Raw genomic sequence first — 23,215 nt, forward strand, 5'->3', positions numbered from 1 at the left:
AAAGTTACTTGAAAGTGGAGTCACAGGTCGATAGAATAGTGAAGGTGGCATTTGGTACGCTTGCCTTTACTGGTCAGAGCTTTGGAGTGTAGAAGTTGGGAGCTCAAGTTGCAGGACATTAGTTAGACCACTATTGGAATATTGTGTGCAATTCTGGTCTCCCTGCTATATGAAGGATGTTGTGAAACTTGAAAGTGTTCAGAAAAGATTTACAAGGATGTTGCCAGGGTCAGAGAGTTTGGGATTCAGCGAGAGCGTGAATGGACTGGGGCTATTTTCCCTGGAGCCTAGGAGGTTGAATGGTGACCTTACGGAGGCTTATAAAATCATGAGGGGCATGGATAGGGTAAATAGACAATGTATTTTCCCCAGAGTGGGGGAGTCCAAAACTAGAGGGCATAGGTTTAAGGTGAGAGGGGAAACATTTAAAAGGGACCTAAAGGAGAAACCTTTTCACGCAGAGGGTGGTGAGTGTAAGGAATAAGCTGCCAGAGGAAGTGGTGAAGGCTGGTACAATTATGACATTTAAAAGGCATCTAGATGGGTATATGAATAGGCAGGGTTTAGAGGGATGTGGGGAAAATATTGGCAAATGGGACTAGATTTATTTAGGATGTCTGGTTGGCATGGACAAGTTGGACCGAAGGGTCTGCTTCCTTGCTGTATATCTTGCTCTCTAACTCATTGAATAGGATAAATTATCATTGCCTCTCTCATTGTTTTGCCAATTCCATTACATCTGCACCCTCCTCCTGTCAGTAGAAGTAGTTGCTTCCTCTTTGCTCTGTCAAACCCCTTATAATTTTCATCATCTATACTAAATTTTCCCCCACCTGTGCACTGCTGTAAGATCAGTCCCAGCTTTTCCAGTCTCTCTATAGAACTATAGTCCTTCATTCTGGGAAATCTCTGTCACAGTCACTGAAATCCTTTCAGAGATGTGAAGCTCAAAACTGGACACATTACTTGAGCAGAGGTCAAACCAAGTGATCCTTAATCACTTTGGACAAAGGAAATAGAGCAGGGTAGGCCATTCAGCCCCTCGAGCCTTCACCGCCATTCAACTTGATCTGTGACTGGTCTTCTACTTCAATACCATTCTCCTGTACAATCCCATTTCCGAATTAATGGGGGAGGTGGTGGAGTAGTAGCATTGACGAGTAAACCAGAGAGCCACACAAACAATCATGAGTATCCTTACACAGAGATGAAGAAGGACATCACATCTGGGACAACACATCCATCCTAGGGCAGGCTAAACATAGACACGCCTGGGAAATCCTAGAGACCTGGTATTCAAATCAGAACTCCATCAACGAACACATCGATTTGGACCCCATTTACCAACCTCTGAGAAAAAGAGGAGGAAATGATATCACCTACCTTAACAGACCAAGACACAAAGAGATAGCGGGACAGAACAGCAGTGCCTCATCGAAGGCTTGCTGATTATGTTACCTAGCATGGTGTTGAAACAGCTGAGAACAAACCAACCAGCTTAGTGAGCAAACATACAATGTAAACACTCTAGGCATATGAGTTTGAATCCTAGCACTACAAATGGTGAAATCTAAATCAAAGAAAATCTGAACTAATACTGCGCACAATTCTTCAGGTGTGGTCTGGCAAAGGTATAAAAAATTATAATATACGTTGAATATAAAAACAATGTCTCAATTTACAAAGTCAAAGATCCCAACAATTGATTTAACAACAGTCGTACCAACTGGTCCAACCACTTTCGAAGTTTTTTGTGGGTAAACACTTCAACCTTTCTTCCCTTGACTTGGTGCAACAAAATTGTGCAGACTGAAATTCAGACAATTATGCCACTGTTATTTATAAATATCATAGATTTATCTCAACCTATCATTGTACATGATCTGTGAAGCAGTCAAGCAGATAACCTCTGGCGCCATGGGAACCACTCTGCCCTCTCCTTTTCATCTAACTTTGTCAACATAACCTTCTACTTTCTGTGTTTATCTAGATTCTTCTTAAAAGTTATTCAGCTCTACCACCCACTGTGGCAGTGAGTTTCACATTCTCACCTCTCTCTGGGTAAAGAGGATTCTCCTGAATTCCCTGTTGGATTGATTAGTGGCCATCTTGTGGGCCCAGGATTTGATTGTGCCATTTGTAGAAAGATCTGCTCTACATTTACATTCTGAAACCCCTTCCCAACCTAAAGCAATAACTAGTGGGGATCTCAAGTCAAAATCCTGGCTGTCTTTGCTTCACCAACAGACCATTTTCAACAACTTGCATTTATATAGCATCGTTAATGCAGTAAAATATTCCAAGGTACTGCTCAGGCAAGATCAAACAGCATTTGACATGGAGCATTGTATGGGAATATTAAGTTCAATGGCTAAAAGCTTGATCATTGGAGGTAGGCTTTAAGCAGATAGAAATGAGTGGGTTGTCTTCTTAGGAATAATTAGACAGACAGGGTTTGTTTCCATTGGAGTTTAAAAGAGTGAGGGGTGACTTGATCCAAGTACATAAAATCCTGAACACTTTTGACAAGATGGTCATGATGAGTCCAGACCCAGGGAGCATTGTACATCTTGGGACAGAGGTGAGAGTGCGCACGCGAGAGAGAGCACGCGCGTGAGAGAGACAGCGTGCGCGTGTTAATTTGAAGCTCTCTTCCTCAGAAGGCACATGCAATTAATTTAGGTGGAGGTAGATACATTCCCGGAAGATAAATCAAACATTATATACAAGTCAAAGATTATGGGGCTAATGGGAATGTGGAATACAAAACACAAACAGATTTATTGAATCCTACAGAGGCTCAAAGCACTGAAAGATTAGGACTTCACCAGTTTCCTCATTTCCCCTCACCCACCTTACCCCAGTTCCAACCTGCCAGCTCAGCACCATCCTCATGACCTGTCCTACCTGCCAATCTTCTTTCCCACCTATCCGCTCCACCCTCCTCTCCGACCTATCACCTTCATCCCTATCTCCATCCACCTATTGTACTCTTAGCTACCTTCTCCCCAGCCCCACCCTCCTCCCATTTCTCTCTCCACCCTGGAGGCTCCCTGCCTCATTCCTGATAAAGGGCTTTTGCCCGAAACGTTGATTTTCCTGCTCCTCGGATGCTGCCTGACCTGCTGTGCTTTTCCAGCACCACTCTAATTTTGACTCTGATCTCCAGCATCTGCAGTCCTCACTTTCGCCCGCTCAAGGGGCTGAAAGGCCTATTTCCACACCTAATTTAGATATTCATATAAGTCTTGGGGTAGCCAGGTAGATATGTTTAAGGTTTTGATTCCAAAGCTTCGAGTTAAACAATTGAAGGCACAGTCACCAGAGACCAAAAGACACAAAAATTGAAGATCACAGAGATCTAGGAAGGTATCAGATAAGGTTCCCTCTGTTCCCAATGCAGCATGTTCCAAATTCAATCATGTGACACATGACCACTGTTCCTTTTGTGATATTCATCTGTCCATGTATGTGTCTGTCTGTTCCAATCGTACAATTCAGGGTGAAGCCCCCACTGATGAAAACACCCAGCACTGAAAGGTGAAAGGGATTCTTTGAAATCTCAATCAGATCAGCTATTACGATTGAAGCTAACACAAACAGCAGAGTTAAAGGCCACATATGACTTACCGGACATCTCCGACATAGTGAGTGGCCCAGGCGAGCCGCAGCCGGGAACGGCCCAGCATGTGGATAAAGTTAGTCACTCCAACAATGTTGTCCGCCGTCTCAAATGCAGCGTTGCCCCGGCCCAGGATGAGGACTGTCTGCCCAACAAAGTTAGCAGGGTCCACAGAGACGCTCTCGTAGCCCTCGACATGTTCAGAACCTGGAAAATCAGGCTTGTTGGGCACCCACATTCCAGTTGCAACTAACAGGACACTAAAAGGAAAGGGGGAAACAAGAATGATCAGCTTGCCATTAAAACAAAGGGCCTTGTGCCCCTCACCTGACAATCTCCATCACTCAGCAGTGCTCTTGAACAACATTTCTGGCAGTACACAGACCAAGGACAAAGCATGCTGTGAGGCCAGGATTGTAGTCACTTACAGCTCAAGGCTGGTAGCATGAACCACAACTGTGAAAGCTGTTTTTACAGTCAGCACCAATTTATGGAAGACTTGGGTTTAGAGGAAATAAAAACAGGTATAGGCCATTCGACCCATTGAACCTGTTCTGCAATTTAAACAGATTATGCCTGATTGCTGTCTTGAACATGCTCAACAATACAGCTCCCACAGACTTCTTGAGTAGAGAATTCCAATCATTTAAGACCCTCTGAGTGAAGAAATGTTTCCTCACCGTGGTCTTAAACAGCTTACACTCCTCTAGTGCTGTCCCTTTGATTCAAGATACCCTGCTGGGAAAATATCCAATGTACAACAACCCTGTAAGACTTTTATATGCTTCAATGACATCATCTCTCAATCTTCAAAACTCTATTGAATACAGGCCCAGTTTCCTTGATTGCGCCTCGTAAGACAATCCTTCCAACCCTGGTGAACCTCCATGGCATTTTCTATGTCAAGCACATCCTTACCTAGATAAGGAGACTAAAATGGTGTACAGTATTCCAAACGTGGTCTCACTAAGGTCCTATACAACTTTAGTGAGGCACTTGTATTTCTGTACTCACAAGACCTATAACCTATTTCGGTTCAAAGTCTGTGATATAAATTAAAGGACTTTATTTTTACCTGAACTGATGCATCTCACAATCCTGGACTACGTGCATGACAAAACACATCCAACTGTTGACATCTTTCTAACCACTTTCACTCTGTGATACAACCCAGCTCAGTGTTAAATCTGGTTAGCACTTCCCTGAGCTAAGAAATTCCTTCCTCCTCCTCAAACTTGATAGACTGATTTTAGAGTACAGTAGTATTACTCGCATGCCAAACAACATAAGCAGCAAGTGACAGACAGAGTTAAGCGATCCCACAACCAATGGATTAGATCTAAGGTCTGCAGTCCTGCCACATCCAGTTGTGAATGATGGTGACGATAAAAAAACTCACTGGAGGAGGCAACTCCACAAATGTTTTACAGATTTACAGATTACAGATTAATCTGTAAATCTGAGGCAGCTCCACAAATGTTCCCATCCTCAATGATGGAAGAGCCCAGCACATCAGTGCAAAAGATAAGGCTGAAGCTTTCTCAGCAACCTTCAGCCAGAAGTGCTGAGTGGATGATCCATCTCGGCCTCCTCCATTTTAGACACCAGACTTCAGCCAATTTGTTCACTCCATGTGATATCAAGAAATGGTTGGAGGCACTGGATACTGCAAAGGCTATGGGCCCTGACAACATTCCCTCAATAGTACTGAAGATATGTGCCCAAGAACACTGGCATCTAACTGAAAATGCAGAGAATTGTCCAAGTATATCCTGTATGTAAAAAGCAGGACAAATCCAGCCTGGCTAATTACCACCCCAAAAGTCTACTCTCGATCATCAGTAGAATGATGGAAGGTGTCATCAACAGTGCTATCAAGTGACACCCAGTTTGGGTTCCGCCAGGGCCACTCAGCTCCTGATCGCTTTACAGCCTTGGTTCAAACATGGACATAAGAACTGACTTCCAAAGGTGAGGGGAGAGTGACAGTCCTTGACATCAAAGCTGCATTCGACTGAGTGTGGCAAAAAGGAGTCCTAGCAAAACCGGAATCGATGGGTATCAGGTGATTAGAGTCATAACTGACACATAGGACGATGGTCATCTCAGCTCCAGGAAATTTTCTGCACGAGTTCCTCAGAGTAGTGTCCCACGCCCAACCATCTTCAGCTGCTTCATCAATGACCTTCCCTCCACCATAAGGTCAGAAGTGGGGATGTTCACCAATGATTGTACAATGTTCAGCACCATTCATGACTCCTCAGACACTGAAGCAATCTGTGTCCAAATGCAACAAGATCTGGACAATATCCAGGCTTGGGTTGAAAAGTGGCAAGTAACATTCATGCCACACAAATGCCAGGCTATAACTATGACCAATAAGAGACAATCTAACCACGACATTCAATGATGTTACCATCACTGAAACCCCCATTATCAACATCCTCGGAGTGATCATTGATCAGAAACTCAACTGGACTCACCACATTATTACAGTGGCTACAACAGCAGGCCAGAGGCTAGGGATACTGCGGCGAGTAACTCATCTCCTGACTCCCTACCATCATCTACAAGACACAAGTCAGCAGTGGAATACTCCCCACTTGCCTGGATGGGCGTAGCCCCAACTACACTCAAGAAACTTGACACCATCAAGACAAAGCAGTCTGCTTGACTGGCACTACATCCATAAGCATCCACTCCCTCCACCACCAACGCTCAGTAGCAGCAAGATGCACTGCAGAAATTCACCAAAGATCCTCAGACAGCACAGTGTCATAGAGACATACAGCACGGAAACAGACTCTTTAGTCCAACTCACCCATGCCGGCCAGATATCCCAAATTGATCTAGTCGCATTTGCCAGTACTTGATGCATATTCCTCCAAACCCTTCCTATTCATATACCCAGATGCCTTTTAAATGTTGTAATTGTACCAGCCTCCACCACTTCCTCATTCCATACACACACCACCCTTTGCCTGAAGAAGTTGCCTCTTAGGTCCCTTTTAAATCGTAGCTCTCTCACCCAAAATCTATGCCTTCTGGTACTGGACTCCTCTAGTGTGAACATAGGAGGTATAATTAGTAAGTTTGCAGCTGACACCAAAATTGGAGGTGTAATGGACAGCTAGGAAGGTGATCTCAGAGTATAACAGGATCTTGATCAGATAGGCCAATGGGCAAGGAGTGTCAGATGGAGTTTAATTTAGATAAATGTGAGGTGCTGCATTTTGGATAGGCAAATCAGGGCAGGACTTATATGCTCAATGGTATGATCCTGGGGAGTGTTGCTGAACAAAGAGACCTTGGAGTGCAGGTTCATAGTTCCTTGAAAATGAAGTCACAGGTAGATAGGATAGCGAAGACGACGTTTAGTATGCTTTTCCTTATCAGTCAGAACACTGACTATAGGAGTTAGGAGGTCATGTTGCAGCTGTACAGGACACTGGTTAGGCCATTGTTAGAATATTGTGAACAATTCTGGTCTCCCTCCTACAGGAAGGATGTTGTGAAACTAGAAATGATTCAGAAAAGATTTACAAGGATGTCGTCATGGTTGGAGAGTTTGAGCTGTAGGGAGAGGCTGAATAGGCTGGAACTGTTTGCAAGGTTTGTAGCTCAGGTTGAGGTTTAGGATGTAGGTTTGCTCGCTGAGCTGTAGGTTTGATATCCAGACGTTTCATTACCTGGCTAGGTAATGCCGACCTCCATGTGAAGCAAAGCTGTTGTCTCCTGCTTTCTATTTATATCTTTCTCCTGGATGGGGTTCCTGGGGTTTGTGGTGATGTCATTTCCTGTTCGTTTTCTGAGGGGTTGATAGATGGCATAGAGATCTATGTATTTGTTTATGGCGTTGTGGTTGGAGTGCCAGGCCTCTAGGAATTCTCTGGCATGTCTTTGCTTAGCCTGTCCCAGGATAGATGTGTTGTCCCAGACGAAATGGTGGTTTTCTTTTTCATCCGTGTGTATGGCTACGAGGGAGAGAGGGTCGTGTCTTTTTGTGGCTAGCTAGTGTTCGTGTATCCTGGTGGCTAACTTTCTTCCTGTTTGTCCTACGTAGTATCTGTGGCAGTCCTTGCATGGAATTTTGTAGATGACGTTGGTTTTGTCTATGGGTTGTACTGGGTCATTTAAGTTTGTTAGATTTTGTTTGAGAGTGTTGGTGGGTTTGTGTGCTACTAAGATTCCGAGGGGTCTTAGTAGTCTGGCTGTCATTTCTGAAACTTCTTTGATGTATGGTAAGATGGTTAGGGTTTCTGGCTGTGTGTGGTCTGCTTGTCGTGGTTTGTTCTTGGGACTGTTTCCCTGGAGGTTGGAGGCTAAGGAGTGACCTTACGAAGGTTTATAAAATCATGAGGGGCATGCATAGAGTAAATAGACAAGGTCTTTTCTCTGGGCATCTTCCAAACCCACAACCATTTCCATGTAGAAGGACAGATATATAGGAACACCAGCATCGTCAAGTTTCCCTCCAAGTCACTCACCATATATTGCTGTTCCTCCATGGTCACTGCTTCAAAATTCTGGAATGCTCTGCCTAATCGCATTGTGGGTCATCCCTTAGCAGGTAGACCGCAGTGATTCAAGAAGGCAGCTCAAAACCACCTTCTCAAGGGCAACTAGGCATGGGCAATAAATGCTGGCCATCTAGTGATGCCTGCATCCCACAAAATGAATAAATTTTTAAAACTGACTGAGGCTTAAAGGCATTCTTCTACAGGACCACAAAACAGAGCATTCCTTTCTCAATGTGAAAGGAATCAATCATGCTTCACTGGGTAGCATCCAGTGATGGCCTCAAGGTGCTGAAGTGTCAGAGTACTGCCCTATCAGGAGAATATAGAAGATGCCATCTCACTATTCAAATTGTAGGGGAGCTTTGCTCTGATGCACTGGCCAAAATTGCACACAGTCTCCCTTTTAGGGAGGCAACATTTTATCACACAAAGGCTGTGCAACTTTGGAGCTCAGTCTCAGAAGACAGTGAAGATGGAATCATTGAGTATTTCTAAAGATAAAGGTAGATTGATTCCATTGCCTAACAAGAATCAACGTGGAGGATGATGGGAATGTGAAATCCAGAACAGCCAATATAATGAATGAAAGTGCAAGCTCACGGGGCTGAGTGGCTTACTTTTGTTCCAAATTCATCTGTAATATTTATTCCTCTATTAATATTGCTAAAATGCCTTAATTGTTCATTACTATGTCATTGTTTGCGGGAACTTGCTATGCACCAACTGGCAGCTTGTTTCCCAACATACAGCAGGCACTGCAATTCAAAAGGTTGTCTGTAAAGTATTTTGGGATTGTCTGAGTTTGTGAAATGTGCAAATAAATAAAAGCATTTCTTTCACTAGCTTTTTCAACGCTGTATAGTCAAATTGATGTATGGAGCTGTGTGAGGAAAACAAGTCTTCCCAGAAAATATGAGGGTGAAGAAAGACTGAGGGTGGGTGAACCCATTCCCTTCTCTCAAATTTTGCAGTGAACATTTTAGACACACCTTCAATTATAACTGCTTCTCTGCGGAGTCAGCAGCCGACAGTGGCACATCAATTACGTCAGTGACCTAGTAATCCAGAGGTCCAGGCTGATACTCTGGGGTTACAGGTTCAAATCCCATGACAGTAGCTGGTGGAATTTCAATTCAGTTAATGAGGATTTCTGGAATTTAATATTAATCTCTCAAAAATGGTGTAACCATGAAATCATCACTGCCTCCCATAAAAGCACTTATCTGGGTCACTAAAGTTCTTTAGAGAAGGAAACCTGCCATTCTTTCCTGTTCTGGTCCACATAGAACTTCAGACACACAGCAATATGGCTGAGCATTCACTGCTCTCTGAAATGGTCTAGCAAGCCTCTCCATTATGTCAAACCACTACAGAAAAGTTAAAAATAAATGATATCAGATAGACCAATCAGGATCAACCCAGCCATTGGAAACGACAAAGGCATATTCAGCCCTGACAAACCTGCAAAGTCTCCCTTACATCTGGGCATCTAGGTCAAATGGACGAGCCACATCGGCCCTCCTTCAGAAGTCCCCAGCATCACAGATTCTCATTTTATTTTTACAAGGTGCTAGTGAGGTCGCACCTGGAGTACAGTGCGCAGGTTTGTTCTCCTTACTTAAGGAAGGATGTACTGGCACTGGAGGGAGTGCAGAGGAGGTTCACTAGGTTGATTCCTGAGTTGAGGAGCTTGGCTTATGAGGAGAGGCTGAATAGATTGGGATTATATTCATTGGAATTCAGAAGAATGAGGGATGATCTTATAGAATCATATAAAATTATGAAGGGAATCAATAAAATAGAAATAGATTGGATGTTTCCACTGGGAGGTGAAACTAGGATAAGAGGGCAAGATTAGAGGATTAGAGGAAGCAGGTTTAGAACTGAACTGAGAAGGGACTTCTTCACACAGAGGGTTGTTAATCTATGGAATTCCTTGCCCAGGGAAGTAGTTGACTTCAGCAATCATGTTTAAAGCTAAGGTAGATACTTTTTTGAAAAATAAAGGAATTAAGGGATATGGTGAAAATGCAGGTAAGTGAAGCTGAGTCCATGAAAAGACTAACCATGATCTTATTGAATGGCAGAGCAGACTCGAAGGGCCAGACAGCCTACTCCTGCTCCTAGTTCTTATGTTCTTAGCCAATATGATCCACTCCAGAGGATAAAGACACAGGTGAAGATGCTGGATACCTCAAAGGCAATAGGCTCTGACAACATTCCAACAATAGTACTGAAGACTTAAATTCCAAAACTGGTGCCCGCAGACAAGTTGTTCCAGTACAGCTACAATCCTGCAGTCTACCCAGCAATGTGGAAAATTGCCCAACCATGTCCTACCCTCAGATAGCAGGACAGGACAAGTCCAATTAGTGTAGGTAAAAATAATGACTGCAGATGCTGGAAACCAGATTTTGGATTAGTGGTGCTGGAAGAGCACAGCAGTTCAGGCAGCATCCGAGGAGCAGCAAAATCGACGTTTTGGGCAAAAGCCCTTCATCAGGAATAAAGGCAGAGAGCCGCTCGGATACTGCCTGAACTGCTGTGCTCTTCCAGTACCACTAATCCAAAGTCCAATTAGTGTGTCTAAGCTCAATCAAAGAGATGGGAAGTATCATATCCAGTGTTACAAGCAGCGTTCACACGGCAATAACCAGCCGACAGACGCTCAATTCCAGTTCATCATAGAACCCTAACAGCGTGGAAATGGGCCATTTGGTCCAAGAGGTCCACACTGACTCTCCAAAGAGCATCCCACCCAGACTCAACCCCCAACCTATCCCTGTAACCCAGCATTTAGGCTACTACATGTAACCTACACATCCCTGGACATTATGGACAATTTAGCGTGGCGATTCCACATCTTTAGCCCAGAGACCTGGGGTGAATGTGCAAAGTCCATACAGACAGTCTCCTGAGACTGGAATTGAACCAGTATCCCTGGCACTGTGAGGCAGCAACGCTAACCACTGAGCCACCGAGTGGTTCTGCCAGGATCATTCAGCTCCAATGTAAACAAAGCCCTCACCAAATATGGACAAGAGCTGAACTCAAGGTGGTATGACAGCAACTGCCCTTGACATCATCAAGGTTTCATTTGACTGAGTGTGGCATCAAGGAGCCCTAGCAAAACAGGAATCAGTGGGAATCACAAATGCTAAATTGCCCGTAGTGTTAGGTGCATTAGTCAGAGGGAAATGGGTCTGGGTGGGTTACTCTTCGGAGGGTCGGTGTGGACTGGTTGGGCCGAAGGGCCTGTTTCCACACTGTAGGTCATCTAATCTAAACAAAACTCTCCACTGGTTGAGGTCATATTTAGTACAAAGAAAGAGGGCCGTGATGGTTACAGTTCATTCATCTCAGCTCTAGGTCATCTCTACAGACGTTCCTCAAGGGCCAACCATCTTCAGCTATTTTATCATTGGTCAGGAGTGAGATGTACATCAATGACTGTGCAATATTCAGCAACATTCACAGCTCCTCAGATACTGAAGCAGTCCATGTTCAGATGCAGCAGAACTTGGACAATATTAAGATCTGGGCTAAGAAGTGCCAAGCAACATTTGTGCTATACAAAGTGTCAGGCAATGATCATTGCCAAAGAGAAAATTTAATTATCTCCCAATGTTATTCAACAGTATTGCCATGCTGAATTCCACCCACGATCAACACCTCCAGGATTATTATATTGACAAGAAACTGAACTAGACCAGTGACATAATTACTGCACTGACAAAGGAGATCAAAAGGCTGGCAATTCTGCAGTGAGTAACTCACCTATACCATTAAAGCCTGTCCACCATCTACAGGGCACAAGTTGATGTCTTCTCAATCGTTTCTTAAAATTTGTAAATGGATTGTTAAGGTTAAAAGCATCAACTGGTGGATATTTATTGTCTTTGAGCACATATAAGTAGGGAACAGACGTGACACTGGAGCGTTGAAGGAGAGCTGCATGACTAGGCAAATCAATAAACTCTCCACCCTGTTCTATTTTGTTTACAGTCACCAGCTGAACTGGTGTAAACTTACATAAGCCAGGATTGCGATGGAATATTCAGATCCACCCCAACCACTCCCACTGGCCTAAATTAGTGAGGCTGTGCAAGATGCATTGCAGCAAATCATCAAGGATCCTTCAATAGCACCATCCAAAATAATGGGCTCAATCACTTGGAATTATAAGTGTGACAGCGCATGAGAACACCATCATCCACAAGTCTCCTTTCAAGCCACACACCATGCTGACTTGAAACAATATGGCCACTTCCTCACTGTCACGAGGTCAATGCCCTGGAACTTCCTTAATAACAACACTTACATAAAATTTTGCATGGTTCAAGGCAGTGGCTCACTACCAACTTTTCAAGGGTAATTAGAGACAGGTAATATATACTAGCCTTACTAGTAACACCAGAGTCGAAAAGTGGGGTGTTGGAAAAGCACAGCAGGTCAGGCAGCGTTCGAGGAGCAGGAGAATCAACGTTTCAGGCATAGGCCCTTCATCAGGAATGTTTGGGGGGGGTGAGAAGGGGGCTGAGGGATGGGGGTGAGGTAGCTGGGAAGGCAATAGGTAATGTGGTGAGGGGTGATGGTGATAGGTTGGAGGTGGAGTGGGTAGGTGGGAAGGAAGATGGACAAATAGGACAGTTCAAGAGGGTGGTGCTGAGTTGGAGAGTTGGATCCAGGATGAGGTGGATGGAGGGGAGATGAGAAAACTGATGAAGTCTCCGAAGAGCAGGAGAATCAACGTTTCGGGCATAAGCCCTTCATCAGGAATGCGGGGTGGGGGTGGGAGTGACCCGCCGCCTGACCTGCTGTGCTTCTCCAGCACCACACTTTCTGACTCTGATCTCCAGCATCTGCAGTCCTCACTTTCTCTTACTTGTAAAACCAACAAGCCATGGAATAATAAAACATTGGTAAGGCATGGGTAATATGAGACAGTATCTAACAAGTAAGGGAAAAACAATTCACCTAAGAGAAGAAATATTTCCTGGAATTAGAAGTTAAAGGGATGTTTTAATTGGTGCCTTTAAGATTTTGAAAGGAATCAATATCATAGAAAGGGAGAAAAATCTTTCCACTGGTCAAAGAGTCTGGACATAGGGAACATAACGTTAAAATCAGAGCCAAATCGTTCAGGAACAAACATCAGAAGCACATCTTCATGCAAAGAGTTTGTGGAAATGTGGCATGTCTCCCAGAAAGACATCACGAGATACCAGCTGAATAATTTTAGATCTGCAATCAACTTTTACTAGTAAAGGAGATGAAGATATATGGAGCCAAAGCAGGTAGATTCGATTGGAATAGAGATCAATCATGGTCCTGTTGAATGGTGATGGTATGAACTCCACAAGCTAACTGGCCTCCTCCAGTACTTGAACAGAAGCTGCAGCAACCTCTCTCAATAAAAAGCCATTTCTTTTTCTCCAGTAGACTCATTGTGGGAAAGTCACATAGAATTGTCACAGTGCAGAAAGGGACATTCAGCCTGTTGTCTGTGCCAGCTCTCCATAAGGACAACTCAACTAGTCCCAAAAGCATCGAATCAGAGACCATTTGGCCCATTGAGTCTGCACCGACCATTCAAAGATCATCCCACCCAGATCTTGCCCCCATCCTTTTCCCACAACCCCACATTTTACCATGGCTAATACACCTAGCCTGCTCATCCGTGGACACTACAGAAGGATTTAGCATAGCCAATCTACGTAACCTGCACATCTTTGGACATCTTGCAGAAACCCACACAGAGATGGGAAGAATGTGAAAACCAAACCTGGATTCCTGGCACTGTGAAGCAGCAGAGCTAACCACTGAGCCACCATATCACCCACAAAGCCCTGGTCCTTTTACCCCATGGTTCTCTTCAGACAAGTAACCAATTTCTCTTTGGAAATAGGAGCTATTCCTAATAAATGGTGGAATGTACCAAACAGAACATCCCTTCTGCTGTTTGCAACACACCCAGCACTGACCAAACTCAACTAATACAACATTGGATGTGATTCCATGTTTGGACATTGCTTACCTAACAATCCCGAATGTGCTAAAAACTACATTAATATCCATTTAAGATCATCAGTTGAGTTCATAATGTGGCTCACTTAGACATACCAGAATCTATATATATCAGACTCAGCTTGCCCATCATCAGCATCCTTTCACATGCAATATAACTTGCTACCCCCTCTGAAATCTGACATTCTTGAATCTGTCCTGATGACGGCAAGATGAATGATTTTGAAAGCACTTCTTTTTTTCAGGAAAGCTCATTTCTCTTTCCAAAACCCCAGTTGAATCTGCCTCAGCCATACTCACACGCAGCAGAGTTGAAATATTAACCAATGGCTATGAAAAAAGAAAGCTTTTCCGCAGGTCTCTTTGCTTCTTTTAGAACTCCCCATAAATCTCTCTCTTCTGGTTCTCAACCCTGTCAATGGGAAAGGTTCCCTATATCTGCTGTCTCTGGATCTCTCATGATTTTGAACACCTCTATCAAATCTACTCATACCCTTCTCGTCTTTGAGGAGAACAATCCCAGTTGCTCTGATCTATCCACAGGAATGAAACCCCTCACTCCTGGAACCATTCTTGTAATGTTTTTCTACACTCTCTCCAATGCTTTTATATCTTTCCTGAAACTCACTACTACCAGCATGATCTGATACTGTTAGGGCGAAGACGTACCTGCACCTGTAATGATAGTCATTCTGATCTGTCAAAAAGAAGTAGTGTCCATTCCAGGCCTCAGGATGCCTCTCAGCCTCAATCCACATTATCTCAGTGTTGTATCGAACCTTCAGGTCAAACCTGTTTGTAAAGTTGTTCAAGTAGTGCACCATGGTGTCAGCATGAGGAAAGAAATCTTTGGTGTAGTGTTTGTACAGTAGATTGTCATCATGGCTGAGCAGAGAGTTCCAGTCATGCCGGAGGTTAAACTCTTTGTTTTGCTTCCCGGTATATTGCTTGTTAATGCTTATGAGCTTCCGGTGGCGGGGATAACGTACAAAGAAGCTCCCAGAGAGGTTGCTGCGCTCAAAGACGAGGTAGTGTCTTTGGGACTGCTGTAGAAAGTACGCCATCTGCAGGCCACCTGGACCTGCACCAATTACGCAGTAGTCAATGTGTAGGTAGTCTGTTGGTGCAGTTGCATGGGAAGAGGCAAAGGTGATACTCACGATGAGTATGGCGAAGGTAGAACCCATCCATGATTTTGACATGTTGCTCCTGGAGTATTGGTACCTAATCAAAATAAGAGGCAGACACTCACTTTGAAGCAATTTATTGTTAATCCCAGTGCAGTTCAGAGTGGTCCACTGTCGGAGGGATTTGCAGAGACAGCATTGCAATGTCAGAGGGGCAATGCAGAAGGAACAATGTACAATTTGAGGGACTGTTCAGACACAGTGCTGCAATGTTGGTGGGGGAGTTCAGAGGGACTGTCGCACTGTCAGAGAGACAATTCAGCATTCAGCACTGCTGGAAGGACAGTTCAGAGGGAATGCCGTAATGTTATAAGGATAGTTGAAAAGGTACACTTTTCAGAGCTGCAGGAAGTCTGCATATTTAGAAGGGCATTACTGAAAGAGTGCTACACAGTCTGAGGGGCAGTACTAAGGATCAGTACTGAGAGTGTGTTGCACTGTCTTAGGTGCCATTTTTTGAATGAAATGTTTCCATCTACCTCACAAGTGGAAGCAAAATAATCCATAGCCACTATTTAGATATCTGTTAGATATAACTAAGCTGGACCTCACTCTAACATCTGAACAAGGAGGTGTCATTCACCACACACTTAAAATTGCACTTAAATCTACTGATCTACCTTTAACCTATTTTGCAAATTTACTTTAGCCAGTCTTGCATTATACTATTATAACTGCCCTTATTTAACTTTGAAAACAGTCTCTGGCCCATCCTTCTCTCCCTCAAAATGAATGTAAAATTCAGTCATATTATTGCTGCTGCTACACAGGTGCACCTTCACTATGGGATCATTAGTTAATTCTATTTCATGGCAAACTTCAGTGATGGGCCAAAAATACAGTGAAAGCCACAAAGAACTGGGGAGTTGGGCAAGTGTGATTGGGCAGTGTCTATGTAAAACACTGGAAAGGTGGAGACCAGGGATTATGAAAAATGTGGGGCTAAGATTTTTATTGGGGGAGGGAGTATGGTTGATAAGAGGAATGGTTAAGGGGCGGACTAGAATTTGCAGTTCATTTTAACTTTCCTTCAAGCACTGAAGCACATTGGCAGCAGTTTGTACCATCTACAAGATGCACAGCAGTAACTCACCCAGCTCCTTCAACAGCACCTTCCAAACTCGTGATGTCTGCTACCTAGTACTGTACAAGGCCACCTGGCACACAGGAGGCACCTGCAAGTACTGCTGCAAGTCACACTGCATCGGAGTTGAAACTATATAATTGTTTCTTCACTGTTGCTGGGTCAAATTCCTGGAACTCTCATTCCAATGGCATTGTCGGTGTCCCCACACCATATGGATTGTAGTGATTGAAGGCAGAGCATCACCATATTTTCCAGGCAGTTGGAGATAAGCAATAAAGGACAGCTTTGACAGTAACGCCCGATGTACCTGGCCTTTTAAAAAAAAGCAAAAGTCAAGCAAGGTTGTAAGTCCCCAAGCACAACTGGCCCAAGCAAAAAAACTTCACTGGAATTGAAATGAGAATAGAACTAAATAACCTTGGTCAAGCAAAAGGAAAGGATAGCAATGGACAAAAGAACAGATAGAGAGGCAAAACTAGGGTACCAGCTATACACAGATACAAATATTGATCACATGTCCAGCACTGCACATATCAGGATGAAAACTACACCAGGGTAAATACAACCAAACAGGAGAGGAGTGGCTGCAGGCTTCATTCACTGGACTGGAGGAAGAGGAGTCAATAAATACCAAAGGAACACTAATCTGTTCTTATGTCCCATTCACTGTGTTTTCTTTCTGGGTGGTAGTTATGAGGGGATTGTTCAAGCATCTGCCCCCAACCCAGCAAGTCTGAGAAAGAGGACAAAGTTAACAGAGGAATGAAGGGCACTGGGATATAAATTATGGAATTAGGGGCAGAAACCGGTCTAAGTCAGCTGCATTCAAGCCTCTTCCCATACCTTTTCTTCATTAAGTCTATCATTGTAAACCCCTCTACCATTATCAATTCCTCTTTTCCTCATTTGCCTGACTAGATCCCCACTAAATGCATCCAGACGATTTCCTTCAATTATTCCAGGAGGCAGATGGTTAGAAGCCGATGGAGATGGGAATCATGGAACGGAGTTCCTGACCTGGACAAACTGGGCGAAGGCCCCGTATCCAGGCTCAGGTAACAGGCGGCGTCCAGCGACCTACCGCCAGATCGCGGCTCCTCTCCCGGGACGTTTACCTAGGCCAGTCTCCCGGGGCAACCGTGCTTCCGTGCGTCACTACGTCCCAGCGCAACCCTGCGTCTGTGCGCCACCACGTCCAAGCGCGTCACCGCGTCCCAGGGCGACTCTGCGTCAGCGCGTCACCACGTCCAAACGCAACCCCGCGTCAGTGCGTCACCGCGTCCCAGGGCGACTCTGCGTCCGCGCGTCACCACGTCCAAGCGCCACCCTGCGTCAGTGCGTCACCACGTCCAAGTGCAACCCTGCGTCAGTGCGTCACCGATGTCCCGCTCCATTAATCACATGGGACAAATGTGCGTCACAGCGTCCTGAAGACGTAGGCTCTGACCCTTCGTGGGACGGTCCCCTAGCGGTGGATTGGGTGTATTACGAAAGGGATTGAAGTAAGTTCAGACCGTTCGGCCCTTCAAAGCCATGTTTCAATGTAAGAAATAGAATACAGACAGCACAGGAGCTATTTGGTCCTTTGTTTTTGCGCTGGCCATGTAAAGGAGCAATGAATCCGGTGCCTCCCACCTGGTTTTTCCCTGTAACCCTGCACATTTTCCTGTTAAGAATACAATCCATCCTCAAAGCCTTGATTAAATATCTCTTCCCCACACTGAGATAGGACATTCCAGATCCTAACTGCTCCCTACATTACAACGTTCTTCCTTGCACCACCATTGTTTATTTTGACAACCATATCAATCTATAAAGTTGGGATCTTGACACTTCCAACAATGGGAAAAAATACTCCCCATCCACTCAGTCCAGACCCCTCCTTGACTATGACCACCTCTATCAAGTCTCCTCTCAACCTTATCCTCAAGGTTAAACAGTTCAATCTTCTCCAATCTACCTATATAACTGTAATCCTTCTGGTCCTTATTTAAGTCCCTCACATTCTTCCTAAAGTGTAGTGTCTCGATTTAAACCCAACATTCTTCCAGAAAATATCGCAAATACTCAGCAAGTCAGGCAGCATCAGAGAGAAACAGAGTGACAGTTTCAGAACTGGTGTAAAGTTTTCACCTGCTGGGGATGATGGGGGGTGGGGTTGTATTTGGTGAAGGAGTGCAACATGCAGAAATTCAGGAAGTTAGGGGGATAGATGTTGGAATTTTACAGACAAAAGGAGTTGGCACCCACTGGACTTTGTACAATACTTAATGGGTACAGGGTGGATCCAATCTTAATAAATAACAATGGAATTTATAAAACACAAAGTCCATGATTAAGATAATTAAATAATCTTTTTATTGGTTTTGTGATAAAAGAATATTGCAAGTTGATCAGGTGACAGTCACAAAATCATAAAGTTATACAGCATGGAAACCAACCCTTTGTTTCAACTCGTCTGTGTTGACCAGATATCCCAAATTGGTCTAGTCCCATTTGTCAGCATTTGGCCTATATCTCCCTAAACCCTTCCTATTCATATACCCATCCAGATGCCTTTTAAATATTGTAATTGTACCAACTTCCACCACTTCCTCCAGCAGTTCATTCCATACACACACCACCCCTGTGTGAAAAAGTTGCCACTCAGGTCCCTTTTAAATCTTTTCCCTCTCACCTTAAATCTACACCCTCTTGTTTTGGATGGCCCTAACCTGGGGAAAATACCTTATCTATTCACCCTATCCATGCCCCTCATGATTTTATAAACGTCTATAAAGTTAGCCCTCAGCCTCCGATGCTCCAGGGAAAATAGCCCCAGCTATTCAGCTTGTCCCTATAGCTCAAACCTTCCAATGCCAGCAACGTCCTTGTAAATCTTTTCTGCGCCCATTCAAGTTTAACAACATCCTTCCTATAATGGGGAGACCAGATGAATACCAAGTTTATTCTCAAAAGCCAGTGAAGGATAGTTGAACATTTTGACACACAAGTGAATTTTCATCGAAATTGTCAGTTGTGTCATTCTAGCAATTTACTGCACAAAAAAAATAAAAATTAGACAATGAATATGTTTCTCAAAGGAATTTCACTAAAGGAACACATCCAATTATGAGGAGACACTGTATAAAATGAAGGCTCGTGGGTGCAGATATATGGATATTGGGACTGCAGATGAAATCTGGCTGAAAGGTATTCAACAACTCTATCATTGGAAAATTACCACTCAGAGTCATACAGACCATTTGACCTAACCAGTCCATACCAGCCATAATCCCAAACTACACTAGTCCCACTGCCTGCACTTGGCCCAAATCTCTCCTAACATTTCTTGTTCATGTCTCTATCCAAACGTCTTTTAAACATTGTAACTGTACCCGCATCCGTCACTTCCTTTGGAAGTTCATTTCACACACAAACCACTCTCTGTGTAAAAAAAATTGCCCCTCATGTCCTTTTTAATTCTTTCTCCTCTCACCTTAGAAATACACCCCCAGTCTTGAAATCCCCCAGCCTAGGGAAAAGACATCTGCCATTCACCTTATCTATACCCCTCATGATTTTATACGGTCATCCCTCAGTCTCTTACGCTACAGTTGAAAAAGTCCCAGCCCACCCAGCCTCTCCATTTAACTCAAACACTATTAGTAGAATCCAGCAGAGACCAGAAGCAAACCAGTTCAGGCCAGTTCGATCTTCATCCGGTCTGAACTGCTTTATTTTTATTACATGCCCCTTCTGTGCTGGGAGTACATTGACCTTTCTTCTGTGCACACGTTTTGCTGATTCATTAGTTCTTGACCTTCATTTGCTGAGTCAATAGTGGCTGAGCAAACTTTGCTGAGTCATGGGGGCCGAAAGTCCCAAGGCAACAAGAAGCTACTGATTGGTCCCTAATTTGTGTTGTGTCACTGTTTGAGCTCGGGCGTTTTGTTGCAGCCTCAGTCACGAGCTGTTTTTGACTGATGGCTTGTTTTAGTCATGTTACAAAACTAACAATCACCACTGCAACAACAACAACAGCACATTGATATAGCAGCTTTCAGACAGCAAAGCACTTCTTAAGAGACTTAACTAATTAAATTTGAGACCAATATGTGGTGAATAAGTATTTAAAAAGTGTACAATTCTAAAAGGAATGCAGGACCATAGGGACCTGGGAGAGAGAAAACTGTTAACACTGAATTCTAGGCTTTGTGAAGGGCAGTACAGAGGCAAGAGTAGCAAGATTATGATGAATTTATTTAAAACAGCAGTTGGACCCAGCAGGAATACTTCCTTACGCAGCGAGTGGTTAGGGTCTGGAATGCACTGCCTGTAAATGTTACAGAGACAGGTTCCACTGAGGATTCAAGCGTTTAGTGATGGTATGATGAATGAATGAATGCGCTTCATTGTCATGTGCACACAAATGAGTGCAGTGAAATAGTTGCAATATTGTCGCCATCTGAGCACCAAGATACCTTGGTACAAAATTGAAAGGATAATAATTTAAAATCCTGCATAAGAGTTAAAAAGGAAAAAACTACACCATTTACAGTCCTTTCACCCCAGTCCATGCCGGCACTAAGCTTCCACACAGCACCAGTCAAAACTCCAGACAACGTTAGCCTTCAAAAGTTGAGTCCTCGCCTCTCTGCAATGGCCTCCAGTCCAGACCCACCACCAGGACTTGCCTCCTGGTCTGGGATTAGCCTCCCGCACCGGCTTGGTATGGGACTCGCCTGTTGCTCCGGCCTGGTCAGGGACTCGCCTCCCGCACCGGCCTGGTCAGGGACTCGCCTCCCGCACCGGCCTGGTCAGGGACTCGTCTCCCGCACCGGCCTGGTCAGGGACTCGCCTCCCGCACCGGCTTGGTATGGGACTCGCCTGTTGCTCCGGCCTGGTCAGGGACTCGCCTCCCGCACCGGCCTGGTCAGGGACTCGCCTCCCGCACCGGCCTGGTCAGGGACTCGTCTCCCGCACCGGCCTGGTCAGGGACTCGTCTCCCGCACCGGCCTGGTCAGGAACTCGCCTCCCGCACCGGCTTGGTATGGGACTCGCCTGTTGCTCCGGCCTGGTCAGGGACTCGCCTCCCGCACCGGCCTGGTCAGGGACTCGCCTCCCGCACCGGCCTGGTCAGGGACTCGTCTCCCGCACCGGCCTGGTCAGGGACTCGTCTCCCGCACTGGCCTGGTCAGGGACTCGCCTCCTGCACCGGCCTGGTCAGGGACTCGTCTCCCGCACCGGCCTGGTCAGGGACTCGTCTCCCGCACCGGCCTGGTCAGGGACTCGTCTCCCTCACCGGCCTGGTCAAGGACTCGCCTCCCGCACCGGCCTGGTCAGGGACTCGCCTCCCGCACCGGCCTGGTCAAGGACTCGCCTCCCGCACCGGCCTGGTCAGGGACTCGCCTCTCGCACCGGCCTGGTCAGGGACTCGTCTCTCTCACCGGCCTGGTCAAGGACTCGCCTCCCGCACCGGCCTGGTCAGGGACTCGCCTCCCGCACCGGCCTGGTCAGGGACTCGCCTCCCGCACCGGCCTGGTCAGGGACTCGTCTCCCTCACCGGCCTGGTCAAGGACTCGCCTCCCGCACCGGCCTGGTCAGGGACTCGCCTCCCGCACCGGCCTGGTCAGGGACTCGCCTCTCGCACCGGCCTGGTCAGGGACTCGCCTCTCGCACCGGCCTGGTCAGGGACTCGCCTCCCGCACCGGCCTGGTCAAGGACTCGCCTCCCGCACCGGCCTGGTCAGGGACTCGCCTCTCGCACCGGCCTGGTCAGGGACTCGCCTCCCGCACCGGCCTGGTCAAGGACTCGCCTCTCGCACCGGCCTGGTCAGGGACTCGCCTCTCGCACCGGCCTGGTCAGGGACTCGCCTCCCGCACCGGCCTGGTCAAGGACTCGCCTCCCGCACCGGCCTGGTCAGGGACTCGCCTCCCGCACCGGCCTGGTCAGGGACTCGCCTCTCGCACCGGCCTGGTCAGGGACTCGCCTCTCGCACCGGCCTGGTCAAGGACTCACCTCCCGCACCGGCCTGGTCTGGGACTCGCCTCCCGCACCGGCCTGGTCAGGGACTCGTCTCCCGCACCGGCCTGGTCAGGAACTCGCCTCCCGCACCGGCCTGGTCTGGGACTCACCTCTCACACCGGCCTGGTCAGGGACTTGCCTCCCGCACCGGCCTGGTCAAGGACTCACCTCCCGCACCGGCCTGGTCAGGGACTCGTCTCCCGCACCGGCCTGGTCTGGGACTCGCCTCCCGTACCGGCCTGGTCTGGGACTCGCCTCCCGAACCGGCCTGGTCTGGGACTCGCCTCCCGCACCGGCCTGGTCAGGGACTCGCCTCTCACACCGGCCTGGTCTGGGACTTGCCTCCTTCATTGGCCTGGTCAGGAAGTCACCTCCCGCACCAGCCTGGTCTGGGATTCGCCACCTCCATTCCTTTCCAAGTAAGTTTAAAAGTTAAAATTTAAAACAGCACTCAAGAAGAGAAAAAATTGGGCAGAGCAGAGGACCTCCAGCTTATGTGTCCTACTGTGCCACCATCTTAGATTGTAACAAGGTCAGCCAGGTGAGTTCCCTGATTGCAGCTGTTAGCCTGGTCCAATCAAGGAGCCCTGGCTGACAGAGATAAACAAGAGTGTCGTAGGTTCTATTCTGAGCGTTGTCTCAGAGGAAGCTGGATTAATGTCAAAGACTCTCCACATGTAAATAACTTTAGGGCGGCACGGTGGCACAGTGGTTATCACTGCTGCCTCACAGAGCCAGAGACCCGAGTTCAATTCCCACCTCAGAC

The 23,215-nt window shown here is 46.1% G+C and overlaps 1 protein-coding gene across 3 annotated transcripts in view; it reads right to left on the reverse strand.

Annotated features, from left to right (window-relative positions):
* The window catches only part of foxred2 (FAD-dependent oxidoreductase domain containing 2), a 57,144-nt gene extending 39,571 nt beyond the window's left edge, over positions 1-17,573 (reverse strand). For 2 of the 3 annotated variants that reach the window (XM_087978383.1, XM_043679975.2), the window contains exons 1-4: positions 17,461-17,573; positions 16,450-16,755; positions 14,839-15,393; positions 3,631-3,882 (exon numbers count right to left, since the gene is read on the reverse strand). In XM_087978383.1, the coding sequence (XP_087834509.1) occupies positions 3,631-3,882; positions 14,839-15,371 (785 nt within the window). In that variant the 5' untranslated portion in view covers positions 15,372-15,393; positions 16,450-16,755; positions 17,461-17,573. The remainder of the gene's footprint in view (positions 1-3,630; positions 3,883-14,838; positions 15,394-16,449; positions 16,756-17,460) is intronic. The other variant, XM_043679978.2, reaches the window with a different exon arrangement.
* Positions 17,574-23,215: the final 5,642 nt, after the last annotated feature.

Source organism: Chiloscyllium plagiosum, unplaced genomic scaffold (genome assembly GCF_037043375.1).
Source record: "Chiloscyllium plagiosum isolate Xiang-an unplaced genomic scaffold, Cpla_swu_hap1 HiC_scaffold_33, whole genome shotgun sequence".
NCBI classification, from domain to species: domain Eukaryota; kingdom Metazoa; phylum Chordata; class Chondrichthyes; order Orectolobiformes; family Hemiscylliidae; genus Chiloscyllium; species Chiloscyllium plagiosum.